Source organism: Grus americana, chromosome 5 (assembly GCF_028858705.1).
Source record: "Grus americana isolate bGruAme1 chromosome 5, bGruAme1.mat, whole genome shotgun sequence".
Lineage (NCBI taxonomy): Eukaryota > Metazoa > Chordata > Aves > Gruiformes > Gruidae > Grus > Grus americana.
In genome coordinates, this window is record NC_072856.1 from 2,699,463 (window position 1) to 2,715,430 (window position 15,968).

The 15,968-nt window shown below is 41.8% G+C and overlaps 1 protein-coding gene across 8 annotated transcripts in view; it reads left to right on the forward strand.

Annotated features, from left to right (window-relative positions):
• ABTB2 (ankyrin repeat and BTB domain containing 2) overlaps positions 1-15,968 on the forward strand; it is a 152,631-nt gene that overhangs the window by 102,105 nt on the left and 34,558 nt on the right. For all 8 annotated transcript variants that reach the window (XM_054828690.1, XM_054828689.1, XM_054828685.1 and 5 more), the window contains 2 exons: positions 514-660; positions 3,372-3,582. In XM_054828690.1, the coding sequence (XP_054684665.1) occupies positions 514-660; positions 3,372-3,582 (358 nt within the window). The remainder of the gene's footprint in view (positions 1-513; positions 661-3,371; positions 3,583-15,968) is intronic.

The following is a 15,968-nucleotide window of genomic DNA, read 5'->3' on the forward strand; positions in this document are numbered from 1 at the left end:
GAAACCACAGTCTGCGCGTTTGAAACTGCATGCAGGTTCAAAGAATTGGCATAGCCCATGGTTTTGTTTTCAGAGTTGCAAAGACTGCAGCTACCGTTTACCTTAGGTGGACTTGAGGTTATCTTCCACATCTCTAAAAATCAGGCCCTTATATCTAGCAATCTGCATACAGCTGTTCAAAAGCAAGCTGTGTGTATGCAGACAAATTGTTGTATAAACAATACTAAAGACTTCACTAAAGCTTTTCATGTAGTTTTATCTCAACTACAATTTGTTTCTAGTTTTTGAAGATTGCAGAAACATCCAGCCTTACTCCCTAGAGCCTAGTTTCACTGTTTCAACCATTCCAATGATATTTACAGCGCTGTTTGATTTTTATTTGAACTGTTCAAAAGTCCTCAAATCCCCCAAGAAAGGTGCAAACGCATTCAAGTTCCCTGTCGGTCGAGAGACTTGCTTTTCTGCCCCTGTAACGTCACTTGTAACAGGACTGTTCTTCGCTCTCGTCCCCAGGTGTGCTGTCCCTGCCTGCCTACTTTAGCCCGTACAACGACGGCTCTGTGTGCAGCGATGGACGGGCTGATGCTTACGCCCAGCTGGAACTCCGAACTTTAGAGCAGTCTCTGTTGGCAACTTGTGTCGGAAGCATCTCTGAACTGAGTAAGTTTCGGATGTAATTGAATGTGGGTTTCTTTCAGCGAAGCAGGAGAGCCAGTCCCTCCGCTATTGAGGTCAGTGGGAGCGTTGCCATTGTTGACAGCGTGAGCAGTATTTGGCTAATATTGTGTAACGTTTAATTGTCTCATGGTGCTGTTTATGAAAATCAGGTTGTTTCATTAGGCTGCTTTATATGTAATTCACCTTGGAGTTGTAGAAGATGTGGCTTTTCAAGTCTTTTGGTAGTTAGTGGTGTTAGTGCCGACAGAAGATGGAGGCTTTTGCCTAGATGCCTCTGGAGACTTTCTTGTACATTTGTGGAACACAGCAGCGGCACCTCCCTCAGATGGCGAAGAGGGTTCTCTTTGTTAGTGTTTGTGCAGTGGAAATGTCAAGGGTGCAGGATATTCAAGGAAAAGCTTTTTGGTTACTTAAAAAACAAAAAGTAGAGAGAAAAAAAATCTGAGAGCACTTTGGTAGCAAAAACTTGTTCAAAACCTTCTTTTTTTAATGCTAACCAAATGAAATGTTCCATTCCTAGACTACTCACAAAACCCTTTTAAAGTAAACAAAAATGATTTGTGTTTTCCCGGTCTAGTTTTCCCTTGCAACATTTCTGCTGGCATCACTTTCTTAGTCTTCACCATCTGAATGCTAATGAATGTTAGGGCCAGCAAGGAGTTTGTGGGTTTCACCATTTATTTTGCAACCTGCCTTAATTTGAGGTTTTCACATTCCTTTAACACACCTCTATTTATCCTGGAACACAAGAGAACATTTGTAGCATGGGCCTGAGATTGAATACAGCTTCCTCTCTCTCTTCCCCCGTCCCTGCTTTGGCCAACTTGGTCATTACATCTAGTGAATAGATCTCCTGATACAGTTGCCTACTTTTTTTTTTTTTAAATGTTGCTGCACATTGCCAGAAAAATAAAGAGAGTGAGTGTGCAAAGGAGAAGGAACGTTATTCTGAGCTGAAAATTTGAATTCCAGATGCATTTCTGCTATAACTGCACAGACTTCTGTGTTAGTACCAACACTAGAGGACTCATGATACTCTCGTAAAACGTTTAGATCCTGGAGAGTCAGGAGCTACTGAAGTGGAAAGGCAGAGATGTTAGAAGGTTTTTCCGTTCTGAAGTGGGTCCTTAACCTGAACGTACTGTGCAACAAACAAGCGGCACAGCTTTACATTGCAAACTGAGATTTTTAATACTCCATCAAGCTGAACCACTAATGATGTTGTCATGTTTAGGCATCCAGTAGCTTGAGGGGGGTTTTCTCCCTAACCTGTGTAACACTAGAACCCCATGGGTTCAGTTGGAGGGGTTTTTTGGCAAATTCAGTGTATTGCTTTTAGATATAAATGAACAAATAATAACTTCCTAAGGATTTCAGAGGGAGGTGTGACCAATTCATATGTGGCACAGTTAAGTTCAGGGAGCTTTCTCAGGAACCAGCTTTGCGACGAGGTGATTATTTCAGTTCCATCCTTTCCCAGTATTGTAACTGTAGGACACAATAGAGTAACATTTCCTGTGAGAGTTTTAGGGGACTGTAAAACATAAAGCAACAGAGGATTCTCCTAAGGAAAAAATAGATCCTAGCTATGTATAGTAATCTATAGTAATCATTCAGCTCACTGGTATGGTAGTCACACTACTCAAAGATGTAGTCTCTGAAGCCTTTATTGTAAAGCTCTTGAGAGTTTGTAATGCACCACAATAAAAGGAGAGTAAACAGGGTGTGCCCAAAGCAAGCTTATTACACAAAGACCAGCTTTATGTGACTGCATAGCTGCTGTCTTGGGGTCAATGCTCTGTGAACTTTTAAAAAATCTGCAGTCTTAAAATCCTTTCTGAGTAGAAAGTGTGTAATACAGGTTGCCTTCTATGCCTCCTCAAGTCCACCAGTATTCTGACAGAGAGGCGGGTTGGCTTGAGTTCAAAGACCAAAAGGACTGAGCAGCCCAGAAAGCTCCTGGATTGAGCTTCTTACGAGGCTCAGGGGCAAATTTCTGGCACGCCTTGTGACAGTCAGCATGATAAAGATTGGCTTTTTAATAAGACAGTCAAGTCTTGTTATTCTGGAGAAACCTGCAGCTTGAGTGAGAATGAAAGCAACAGACCCCTAAAAGAAGGGATTTCTGTATTGAATATAACAGCATTAATTTCTCACAAGTGCCTGGGTAGGAGGATAGAACGTCATAACCCAGCTGAAAGAAATGGGAACAATCTTATAAAATGGTGATGCCGGTGATGAAAGTAAAGTATTTGTACTGGTGTTACTGGCTTTGTCTTGTGAGAGCTATGCTCCCAGGTCGGGCAGTGGACATTTTACAAAGATATCAGTAGTTTTTGTAGGCAGGCAATAAACTGGTATACATGGTTGGAAAGAGGAGAAAACCAGCAATAAAAGAGGATGGAAAAATCACTGTAAAGCTCTTGTTCTGAATGTATGATGACTGAGAGAAGTTTCATTCTATGCTTTCTAACTAATAACTTGTCATTTGAAAGAAAGTTAAATTTCCCATGTAACAACCTGAAAAGCGGCAGCTTCAGGAGAGCTTATGCCTTTGTGGAGGAAAAAGAATGTGTGCACACTAAAGACATTTCTCTTAGCTGCGAGAGATTTTATTTAGTTGAAAAAGTGTACTTAAGAGGACTGTGGATAAATAGTAAAGAGATGCTTTTGCATTCTTTCTCTTTGTGCAGGTGATTTGGTATCACGAGCAATGCACCACATGCAGTGCTTGAACACCATCCGCCCAGGAATGAGCCCTGTTCGGCAAACCCGGCAGCAGCAGCCCATCTCATGGTCCCCTGATGCTCTCCACACCCTCTACTACTTCCTACGCTGTCCTCAAATGGAGTCCATGGAGAACCCCAACCTTGATCCTCCAAGAATGACCCTGAACAACGAACGGTATGTAGGTTGGTCAACTGTTAGTAGTCAGGGAGTTAGGCTAAGAAGGTCTCCTTTTGTGGAGTAACCGCATGCGCATGGGCAGCTCAGGCAGCTTCGCACGATGCTACCTATCAGGCATCAGTTATTCCTGCAGTCAGGCCAGATTATGTTGTCAGCCTTGCCAAGTTTACGAAGCCTTGGAATTGGAACTGGAAAGTGAGCTGTTTTTTCACGCAGTCTTTCCGAGCGAGGCATATACTGTGTGCTGCCAACAAGGCTTGTCTAGAGACGCTGCCAAAAGTACATGTGGTTGCCTAAAGCAGTAAAGACCTTACCAAAGAAAATGTTACCTTCTGAATAGCGCCAATTAACAATTGTCATCATTCTCGGCAAAAGCAGTGTCCTTTGCTGTGGGGAGGTTTGAAGGGATTTATAAACATCCTTCTTAAGGATTACTTCAGTTGATGCTGTGTGTCTGGTATAGAAAGAAACGTATATAGGAAGCCAATAACTAAACAGAAAATGCAGTGGGTCTCCCTGCCTTCTGCCAGCATCATAACTGACTCTGAAAGTAGGCCCATTATTAGAGTGGGTCAGAAATTTTCCAGTGGGATGTTTTTTCTGTTAGAAACCTCCTTGGTTTCCTTCCTGCCCAGCTCATTGGCAGTCTGCCTGACAGGCTGGTGGCAGCGGAGAGCTGAGGAGCCCTTAGAGCCCTGCCCACAGGTTGAGTTCCTTGACAGGTCGGGCAGTTCCTGCTCTCCTGCTCCTCAGCTCGAAGGCAGATGGATAGCTGGCTGCCTTGCAGTTGCGTCTTGCAGGGAGACACAGGCCTTTCCGGACTTTAGTTAGTTTTCCTCAGTTTGAAATGTGTATCCAATTGTGTATTTATTTCAGAAATCTTACCTAAATGGGAAGCTGTAGTTTCTGATTAAGTCTACCCAGTATTTATGCTAGCTTACTCTTTGGATGTCTTTTAGCCTGCTGGACATTAGGTGATGGCTCTGTTCTGACCCTTGCCAAAAGCAGCCCGTGGTTGGGGAAGTTTTGTAGCGCAGTGAGGTGTTGATGCCTGGGATGGAGGCCATGTTAACAAAACAAAAAAGCAAGGTGCTTGTTGGACTGGTAAGCAGGGAAAGTAGAACATTTCTGCAGCTTTGTAAATAATGTGGTTTGTTCTTCCCACCTTGGGCTTTGCTGTACTCAGCCCCAGCATCTCAAGTTGGTATGAAATCATGGTAACATATAAATAATTAATTCTTAACATTCATTCCAAAAACCTGCAAAAGTTACCCCTCTCTTCTTCCTATCCTCTTCTGCACATGTGGGGATTATGGTGCTTTTTCCTCTGCTCCATGCTGGGTAGCCTGTTTTTTTTAATTGAGATGCTTCCTTATGGCGCTCAGATTGCACTGTCTTCAGTCCATGCTTTTCCGATGCTGCAAGTCAACCCCACCTCATGCAGACCTACGTTGGCCTGCACCAAGCCTGCCAGCTGATTTCAGCAGCCCTAAAGGCTTCTTGTAGCTGCGTTCACCACCATTGGAGCTGTGGTTGATGGCTTCATGGCTAGTGAGGAGTGAGAAGACCTTTTGAGATAACAGTAGATTGAACTGTCTCCTTTTGATATCCAAAAGTAGAATTTTCCACTTTACAGGGACAGAAATGTGTTTGGGTTAGTGCTTAGACACTGTTTAATTTAGGGTTAAATGTACTACTTGCTTTGCTGATGACTATATCTTTGAAGAAGAGCCGAAAGACTGATAAAAAGCATGCTTTGCTAAAGAGTATCCTTGAAGGAGAGCTGAAAAACTGATGGGACAACAGTTTTAAGGCTCTGAATTTTCAGGCCAGGATGCAGAATAACATACTGGACAGAGGCAACCTCTATAATTTCAGTTTTGATAAGTTACTTTAGGTTAAGAGAAACTTCAAATAAGGAGAAAAATATAAAGTTGTCACTCTTAAGCTGCCTGTTCTGCCGTAATATCTTTCACGTGGCTGGTCTGTGTAGCTACCTCCCCTCCCATGGTCACTTGTATTCATCCTCTTGGTTGCTGAACCCTCTTTCTGTACTTTATTGTAGTTCGTACTAGACTGACCCCTCTGAGGTCTCAGTCTTGTGGGAGCTCAACTATTTTACAAAGTCAAAAAGATTGTCTTTCTGTTTTTCCGATCCTTCCCCAAAATCCTTTCAAAAAAACAATCTGTGAGCGGAACTGTAGCATCAGAGAGAGGGAACTGATGTACACATGTGAAGAACCAAGACGAATTAAGCGAAGCTGAATAATTGCTAGCTCTGTTTTTTGGGCTCACTAATCTTTATCAAATGCTGTACCTAGTGCAGGGTGGTTTATTTTGCATTTCATGTTTGCACACTGTGCAAAAAATGAGTTTTCGTGGGGCCAGGTTCCGTAAAGTTGTACCTCTAGTTCCCACAGTTGTACAGCTGAAGCTGCTAAACAGCTTGTATCAGAAATGTAGATTAAGCTTTCTGTTTTGTGTTGTGTTCTTTGCAGTACTCTCAGTATAATGATGTTACTACAGCTACTTGTTTTGTACACTGAGGATAATAAACGAGTTAAATCAGGAATGCAGTCATCTCTCCAATTGCTCCCAAACAATGCTCTTCACATGGTTCACCGGAGTTTTTTTGGAATGCAGGCTGCAAGTCTATTCTATTTTAAAATCCGCACTAGATCCTATAACAGCTGGTGTAAGGGAAATTTCTGCCATTTTTTTTCTGACCAGTACTTAGCTGTAAAGGAAATTAAAGAGGGTATATTAAAATGGAGCAAAAACTGACATTAGAGGGAAAAAACCAGAACCTGAGGACTATCGGTTTAAACAATTGGCTTTGAAAAGTTTATGAAACCTGGAAATAAAATGAATACTGCTCTGTATACCAGAAATGAACATTCAACCCTACCTTTCATTTGTTCCAAGATGTATTTCTATGTGTTTTTGACCTCTGTGAATATTATTTAGCATAACCAGTGGGATAAATACTGCTAGCAGCCCTTTATACAGGAGATAGTTTACTCTTTCCTAGCTTAAGAGGAGAGACGGTTGAGGATGCATGTGAGATGCCAGACTCATGGCATGATAGATGAGGGCACTGATTCACCTAATGTGACTTGGCAAAGCTGTGCAGCCAAGTTTTTTTTATTCTTTCCTGAGCTGTGCTAAATCAGCTGCAAACTCGGCATTGCTCTTTTGTGTATTTATTTATGCTCTCTCTCTGGAATATACTTGTTATGTGTACTGCAATCCCAGTTTGTTTTCTACTGAAAAAAATCTCAGTCACAAACAAGGACAATAACGCTGACCTATTCTGCATTTGCCTGTGCTTCAGTTTCTAGGCTGCTGTATAAATCTATTGGTATTAAATACCAAACTGAAATTTAGCAAAGAGAGGCTGTTAGAGCTGCAGACTTGGTAAAACCTGATCTTGGGAAGATCTGTGAGCCACGTTGGAAGGAACTGCAGTTGTTCAGTACACCTAGAGACCTGACAATCTGCTATCTGTCTTGCTCGGCTTTCTTTTGCCTGTGAGCTTTCTGTGTGTCACTATGCGATGCAAAGTGCTATGAGAACCATAACACTTTAGGGTCTGGGAGGTCTTTACTGTACTTCACTTCAACATGAAGGCAAGCATAGAATTCAGGTCCTGAAACCATGCCTAATTGAGGGTGTCATATGCCATAAAGGGCTTTAAAAAACACAGCCGAGCTTCTGAACATACCCTGCAGCAAACTATACAAGGTATGAAAACATACACACTTGCAGTTAGGTATGCAAGGCACCCCAATGAACAGAGCCAGTTTAAACTCATATAAACTGTGTGCCTTATCCATGCTAAACACCTTGGCAACTGGAGAACTGAGGTGGGTAAGCTGTAGAGTCCTGCAGGAATGGAGTCGATGTAGTTGTCTCTCTAGAGCTTGACAGATAGAGGAGCTTTGTGGTGTGGCCTCCAGCATGTGGATGATTTGAGATACCAATAGACTGAAACTCTGGGAAGTTCGTGGGTTGGTTATATCTGGTTCTGATACTTACCTCCAGGCGAAGGCATTGAAGCAGAAGGAGAGGAGGCAGAATTAGAGAGAAAGCACTCAGGTACCTTAAGCAAAACATCTGAAACATTTCCACAACAAATGCAGCTGCTTGCTGTGCGACCAAGCCATGACCCACTTGGAACGCCAAAATGACCCTATTTGCTGCATGGACAGTAAGCCATCTGCTGTTTCGTGTCCAATAGGCCACCTGAGAAAGTGTTTTGCAAATAGAGTGCCACTTGTGCAATACTTTGGACAACGAATTAGACCCTGAGGTGAGAACAAGCTGCTTTACTGAGTAAGGCTACACCTGACAGCCTGAAGGCAAAGAGCTTGTCTGTGTCATCAGAGAGCACATCTGTCTTTGTTGCTTCAAAAAAGTGTCTCTGCTGGGCACTAAGATTTTTAGAGTTTCTCAGAGATCATAGTCTGTATGGTGTCAGAGGTCACACAATGCGTTTTTGGACCATGAAGAGTGAGCAGATGCGTGGCACTCCCTCTCTCCGCTCTGTTTCTGCTCTGGGTTTTTTCCCATTGCTTATGTCAGGCTGGCTGAGCTTGGGCGCACTCTGCAGTGTGAGATCATGTCCCAGAGCTGCAGAGCATGTTTGCTGGGATTGTTTGGGATACTGCAACTTCAGAAGGGCCATCCAAAGGTAAATGAAATTTCTTTCTCCCTTCTTCGCTTTTTCCCAAGTGGAATATAAAGCTTTTGTCTTATTTTTAACGGTGTGTCAAGGCAAGAATGCGCCCTCAGTGATACTTATCTTAGGGAGTATTTGTCTGCTCCTCATAGAACACAAATTGAGGTCAATATTATAGTCGCATTTTACAGCTGGGTGGACTAGTCTACCCTAGGTTAATTGACTTGGCCAGGATAGTGGTCTAGCTTTAAAGCTAGGAATAGACACCATTGACTGCCCTCGTTCTATCTCTTTTTGGTTATCGTGTGCATACAGCATTTATTTATTGTAGGAGAGTTAGCATGATCTAATACCTAAGAATAGGCAAAAAAGTTGGATCCAGCTTCCTTGTGTAGCTGATTATCTGTGTCTTTGGTGGGCTGATCTTTCTCCTCTTCCAGCTGCCCTATTTAAAAAACATATATAAATTGTGTTTGCCTATTGTTGATCTTGTTGGTCTGTAGAATGTTCTAAAAGTAATTCTGGGCTTGTCCATCAGCGCCCGTGCATCCGGCCATGTCAGTCCTTTCTAAGCTATCCATGTTGCAGACATGCCAAGTTTTACACGTTGCCTGAGTTTGCTGGTGCACTATTCTATTCCAAATGTCAGTGAGTATAAAACAATTTACATCAGCAGAAGCACACAGACTGTACCCATCTGACTCTGTTGGTGAAAATCCAGTAAAATGCTAGTGAAATTCCAAAGCTGATGTAGGATTTTTCAGCTGCCAACAGTAAAATTTGGGGCTTGCCAATTTGATGGAAATTCACAGCTCTTCAGCTGGAAAAGCTGTGGACACTGCAAGAAGCCAGCTGCAATCACACAGGGGGCCACCTCATAAGAAGAGAGAAAGTTTTGGTCTGTTTTCCATGTGAAGGCGTCTAGAAGGCTTGCCTCAGATTTGCTGCTTCTCTCAAGGAGTCTGTTTTGTGATGTGATTGCAAACAAACCTGAGGTCACTCGGTTCCTCCCTTGTCGCATGGAATCCTTTGGAAAGGCTGCTGCTCTTTCTGCTTCCAGCTGGATGGCTGTTTTGATCTACAAGGTTCAAAAAGGACCTAAAATTTTTTTTACTTCCAACAGGAGTCTTCCCATCACATCTGTTACCTCATGTGATCCCATGGATAAGTGTGCAAACCGTATTTTTGAATAGGGTCAAGCAGGAGAAGTGGACTGGTGCCTGCTCTCCTGTGCCACGTCAGCTGGGCAGGAGGAAGGAGCTGAGCTATCGACTCATAGAGTTTTCTCTCTATGGAGTATTTCCAGCAATGCCTGCTCTGAAACGTTATTTATTGGGAAAGGATGAAAAATACATCTGATGCTGCCAGAAGAAAAGATTGTAGCCCTTTCATGCTATTTTTGAGTGCTATTTGCTCAAATGCTCTATTCTTCCAATATTCGAGCTATTGATTTAAATCATCATTAGCTAGAATACTTCATATTTTTTTGTCTTGTGGCATATAATCCAAATTTACTCTGGCTAGCATGGAAACTAGATATGGGTCTAAATTAATAGTTCCTGATACAGTGTCAAAATCCTGTCCAAGCATTCCTTGATTCAGTGGTGATCAAGTTTGCATCTTGGCCTATTGTGCTCTGAGATTCAAATACTCACGCTCAGACCAGACTGAGTAGACCATAAGTGGCCTTATGACCTTCTTTTCTCTTTCATACGTTGTAAAATTCTGTCTGTCCTCAGACACATCAGAGACATGCCATTGACTTCTACTGAGAGAAAAATAATCTCCACGCGGTCTCTGCATCTGCTTTCCTGCAGTATTACTTTCAAGAGCCTTCTGGCATAGTTTTCTTATCAAAAGAGTCTTGCAGTGGCTGATGCAAATAGAGAGCCCCTGTGCTATGGCTATTTCTAAATCCCCAGTGACCATCTGATGAAGATGGCCTCCTCATCACATTTTCTAAATTTCATGTTTTGATAAAGCATTACTTTGATCTTACGTAGTACCTTTTTACTTGATGATCTCTGGGTGCATCATTAGAAATAATGAGAGCCTTCAGCTCTTTCCCTCACGGTTAGCTGCTTTCTTCCCGTGTGTTCAGAAAGTGCCTGGCGCAACTAAATGTTCATTCTGAAATTGCTTGAGACAGGAGTGATTTGGTCACACGGATCAAATTTAGACAATGGTATCAATTCATATTAAGGAGAATACTAACATCCCAGTTACTAATGTGAATTGTCTCCAAGGAGTCTTGCTCTGTGTTGCATGGGCATCCAACTGGCAGAAAAGGAAGGAAAATCAGGAATAACCTGCAGAGCCTGCTGCTGAGACCTGTGTTTGCTTGAGCTGCATCCTCAACAGCACTGAGAAGTGTCACCACTTTCAGAGCTGGTTAAGGATTTTCAGGACAAATCTTTTCTCCAGATGGATGTTTCCAGACTCTCACTGATCTGTCATGAGGCTTTTTTTCCCCCTCTACTCTTTTTAACTGCAGGTTTATGGAATTTTATTAAGTGCAATAGCTACATCATTGTCTGTCTTTTAGATTTATCTTTGGCCTAGCCTTTTCTAATTCAAATTTAATATATTTATGTCTGAATTCTTTTATTTTACAGCCATATCCCACTGTTACCATGCCACATCGGGAACAGAACTTGATACACTTAGTTCAATGAAAAGGCCTGCAATAAAATAAGTTCTGGTATCTTTTGTCTGAGAGATCTTAATATCTTTCTATTCTGTCTACAGCTGCCTCACCAGTCAAGAGTAGATATATAGGAATAATAAAAGTAGACGTTGATTCAGTCATTTGCCTTGAGAGAGAATAATGCTGAAATCGTACATTTCTATTTAACAATATTTAAGTACACTCAAAGTATCCCTGAAGTCAACAGGACGATTACAGAAAGATGTCAGTGAGCATATTCCAGTCCCACCCCCATGCAGTAGTCCCATTGATTTATTATTTTTCCCCAGAGCCATTTTGATATAAATATACTGATTAAATATAGGGAAATAGAAGGAAGCCTTACATTGAACTGTGTCATTATGGCATTGCTTGTTCAGAGCAGACATAAATGTGTGCCTCTTTGTTTTAAAGAAAAAAAAAAAGCTACTTGCTATTGAGGAAAGATTAGTTTGATAGATTTATTAGAAAAATAAGAAGGCTATAAACTAAGATCAGCTTCCTTCACCAACGCTAAGGAGAGAAGCTGCTCCCATGTATTTTTGCCTGTATTTTACCATGTATTTTAACCAACTCTGACTTTGACCAGTTAATGTCAGACTTAATTGTGATTTTGAGATACTCATTCACAAGGAAGATGGAGTGAATGCCCCTATTTCAGAGCCAATAAGCTGCAATCAACACGTATCTATTGACTAAAATTATCTGTTCATTGGCAGTGCTGCTCCTTACCTTAGGCAGGATTATGTGTTTGTTGAGCCTTTACTAAATTGTTGCAGTATCTTGCATATCTTCCACAGTTTTGAGAATCAAGAACATATATCATTTAACAGGAGGAGTCAGTAGCTTTATCACACTTGTGGTGAACAACTTTCACCTCTCTGCTGTTCATGGTGACATCTCAGCACGTACAGCAGTAACATCTAGCCAGGAAAAAACCAGAAACACGGAGAAACTACTGACTTTTTAACAGAATCAGATCCCGTGCTAGTGGGACTCCTTCTGCGTATGTGCTCCTGGTATCCTAACTGAAAGACTGAAGAGAGGTCCAGGATGAGATGTTTGTCGTGTTTGTTTCTTACTCCGCGTCTGTGTGTCCGTGCATGCTCTGAGCACCGTAGCATTGGGAATGTGAAATGAATTAAAACCACGTCACATTAAAGTCAATAGGTGACAGACAGTAGTTATGTTTGAGTTCCTGGAAATATTCCTGCCGTTGCCTGGCATCATCTATCGAGGTATTTTTAAGTCTCGTAATTTTTTTAATTGCTCTTTATAGTTCGAAGATTGCAGAATTGGAATGTGAGCGGTGACCTTGGCAGTAGTGAAGGAAATTAATTGCAAACCCTGAGGATCGAATTCATCCAAGTGTAACTGCTGAAACTGGCAATGCAGTCTACTCTGAATTAGATTCCCCCCAGTCTTTTATGTTGTTTGTATAAACAAACACTGCTCAGGGTTTTTTTAACTCCATGTATCTCACACCTGGGACAGACTAGCCTTTCTCCCGTATTACTGGCTGTAAGCAATTTGTAGTGTTATTGGAGTGTTTCCAAAGTAGCCTGTATCTTCTGATCTTTCTGTATTGGAGCAGGGGTGTGGTACAAACATGGATTATTTAAATTCTCTGCAAAATTGCAAGGAGAACAACCTCACTGTATACGAAATCAAACAGAGCAGACTTCATGGAGTGTAAAGAGACTGCCTTCCTATGCCAGCCTGGGCACACAGGGAAAGCATTCCAGGTAAAAAAGAGTGAAACAAAAATGTGATGCTTATGGCTGTATGTGAAGCCACGTGCCAAAAAGTCAGGCACGTAGACTGTCTTGAAACCTTGCTACTGCTTATGCACTAGTTTCCATAGACAATAGTTAAGGATGGTCTGAGAAGCCTCAGATGTCACAGATACAAGTGTGCAGGGGGACAGATCACCTGAAAGATTCCCAATTTCATGTGGGCCTGGGCAACCTGCTGTAGCTGACCCTGGGTTTGAGCAAGGGGGTTTGGACTAAATGATGTCTAGGGATGCCTTCCAACCTCAGCCGTTCCGTGCTGCTGTGGTTGTAACTACAGTGTTTGTCTCTTAAAGTTGTTTTATGTGTGTCAGCCTGGTAACTTCCCAGTCATCGATAGGTATCAATACACTGTTTCCTAGAACTGGCTGTTCAGGTAGACAGCAGGCAGTAGCTGATCCTTACCACCTACCCTGAGAAGTACTGAGGCGTTTGATGATCTTTGCCCTGTCAGTTACAAAGCATTAATTTGAAAAACATTATTTTCTGCTTTCATAGGCGTTTTACAGTGGACCTCAGTGCTTGCTGGAAATCCCCAGAAAGACTTTGACCTAAGCCATTTCTGGCAAACGTCCCCTATTTGTAAAAATGTTTGAAAACTAGATAGATGATCTTTGGCTGTCTTGTTTAGCCATGAAGAGATGACAGCCATTGTGCGCGTGTGTGTGTGCTACCACTCTGCAATTACTGTAACTACAGCTACAGTAATTACTGTAACTACTGTAAAGATGTCCATGTTAAGTTCTTGGCTTCTGCTTTTCAGTTTCCATCTGTTCAGATAAAAAAGAAGGTGCAAGAAAATGAGAGCCTGGCAACTTAGCTGCCTGGATTCTCAGGGCTGGTATAAACAGAAATCTTCAGTGCCTGTAGGCACCCTGTGTTGTCTATGGTTTGTTGTTTGCTGTTTCATGATGAGAAGACTAAGTGGCAAGCTAGCATCAAAAATGAAGGAAAAATAATCCAGGGAAACTTAAAACAAAACTGTTGCAGCATGTGTTACTAAAAAGGCATTACAGAAATGCCGAAATGAGTAAGACAAGGTCTTCTGACTTCTTCTTGCACCTCTTGCACAGTGACTGCCCATTGAAATAGTAGAGGACTGACTGAGAGTGTAAACTTCTCTGCTTGACTCTAGATGGTTTGCTGTCATTTAATATCAGCCTGTCTCCATTTTTCATAGGCCCAGATCCTTAAAAACAGTATCGTGATACAAATGTAGTGCTCTTGTAACCAGTGTAAGTAAAAAGCAGTACCTCTGTGGATAAAAGGTTCTGAGCATATTGCAAAGAATGACGATGGTAACAAGCCAACAAGTTCCTTCTTTTTCAGTAATTGCTGTTTCCAATTGAAGTTAATATTATTTCCTATTGGAGTAAATTACAGACCTTCACGTGCAGAACTTGCCTGTTTCCTGTGGAAGGAGTTAGCTGGTGCTTTAACAAAGGCCATGCTAAGCAAAGACACAATTCTGAGCTTTTGCTGTGCAGCAGCCAGGGCTGGCAGGTTGTTGAGGTTTTTGCTCTTATTGTTCCTGACATCTTTGTAACAGAGAGCTAAGAGCTAAATTCTTCTGAAGAGTAAATGTTTCTGGGTATAATTTATGATAATAGCAACAATCATTCTTTCTCTTTAACCTTGTGGAGATTAGAAACTAAGCTTTCCCTGGGGTAATCCTAGATTGGTCCGTCTCTGCTTTGTTTCCTTTTTAAAGGAGACCCTGGCAGCTTGCACTTCCTCGTCCTATACCTATGAGTGCATGTACTGCCATGACCTGGTGGTCACTTATGAAGCTGAACTGTACTCTTTTCATCACATGATTTTATAGTAAATGCTGAACTGGCTGTTTTAAAAAGCATGTCTGCTCTGCAAGACAAATCCTATTCAAATGAGTTACATGTCTGAGCTGATTCGGCTCTGGTTCGTGGATTCTTCTGGGGCTAAACAACCTTGTGTTGCTACACTGTGTGCTGATCTAATGTGTTTGCTTAGAGAGGAGACAGAGCTGTGTTTTGCTCTTACTACTTATCAGTATAAATCTGGAGTGATGCTGAAAGGGGTTGTTTCAGTCTGGAGTCAAACTACTGGGAACTCCAGTTCCACTGGAGAGTTTGTACCTGAAGTTCTTTTTTCCATGGCTTAGAAAGCATATCATAATGCCTGGAGAATAGATGAGGGAGACAGGAGCTCTAAGTTTTTATTCCTAGGCTTGCTGGAAAACTCTCTGCTACTGAAAGGAATTCACTCAGCCGTTCCTCACCTCTTCAGCTTCCTTCAGAAATGCAAAAGATCCTTCCAGAGAAACATGGGATCCTTCTGGGACCTTTACAAGTGCTAGGATTTTTCAGTTGGAAAGGATGTGACATCTCCACGATGCAGTACTAGGAGAAGATAGTTAAGCTAACTGAGATAACATGAGCACATTAGCATGAAATTATAACAGGGTTAATAGAACCTGCTCAGAAGGTATCTTGTTGTAACTATATTGCTTCCAGCATCCAGACTGTGTGATTAAGAGTTACCTCTGTGCAGCACTGCATTGTGCCAGGTAGTCAGTGCTCAGTTCCCTGTTGTGGCTGCCAAATTCTTCAGGAAAGATCTCTCTGAAGAGTTGATGTGTTAGAACATCACAGAAACATATGTTCCTTAAATGACTTTCCATCTGGGCATCTTCCTTATACAAGAAGTTACAATAGTTTAATTAACTCACTTTGGAACCTCTTTTAGTCTGCTAAACTCTCTGTGTTGAGACGCTCAATGTACTGAAGGGTCAGTGCCCAAACTTCATCTGACTGTCCATGTGGAAAGGGCATTCGCCCCAGGATAGTGACGTGTTATAGTTTGGGCTATGTACAGCTTTATTCATATAGTCAGGGCTCAAAGGTACTGGCTGTGAAGAAAGGCAAATGAAAACTAGTTTATTTCTCAAATAATTTTGTTTCTTCAGTTTTCTTTGAGGTAAAAACTCTGGGAGGAAAGGTGTCTGTTTCCCATGTTTCGTATATGTTTTATTGATTAGTCTTCCTTTGTGTTTGGAATGCAGAGCGCTGGGTGTTGATAGAAAGGTCCATTCAAGCAACAGGTGATGAAGTGTAGAGCAGATGAAGATTTTGAATGATATATTTTTGTCAACAAGCTGAAAAACAATATTGGTGCACATTGTACTTGGTGTCAGAACTGATGCACGTTTAACATTGTCATTTTTAACACATTCATCAATCCTTCT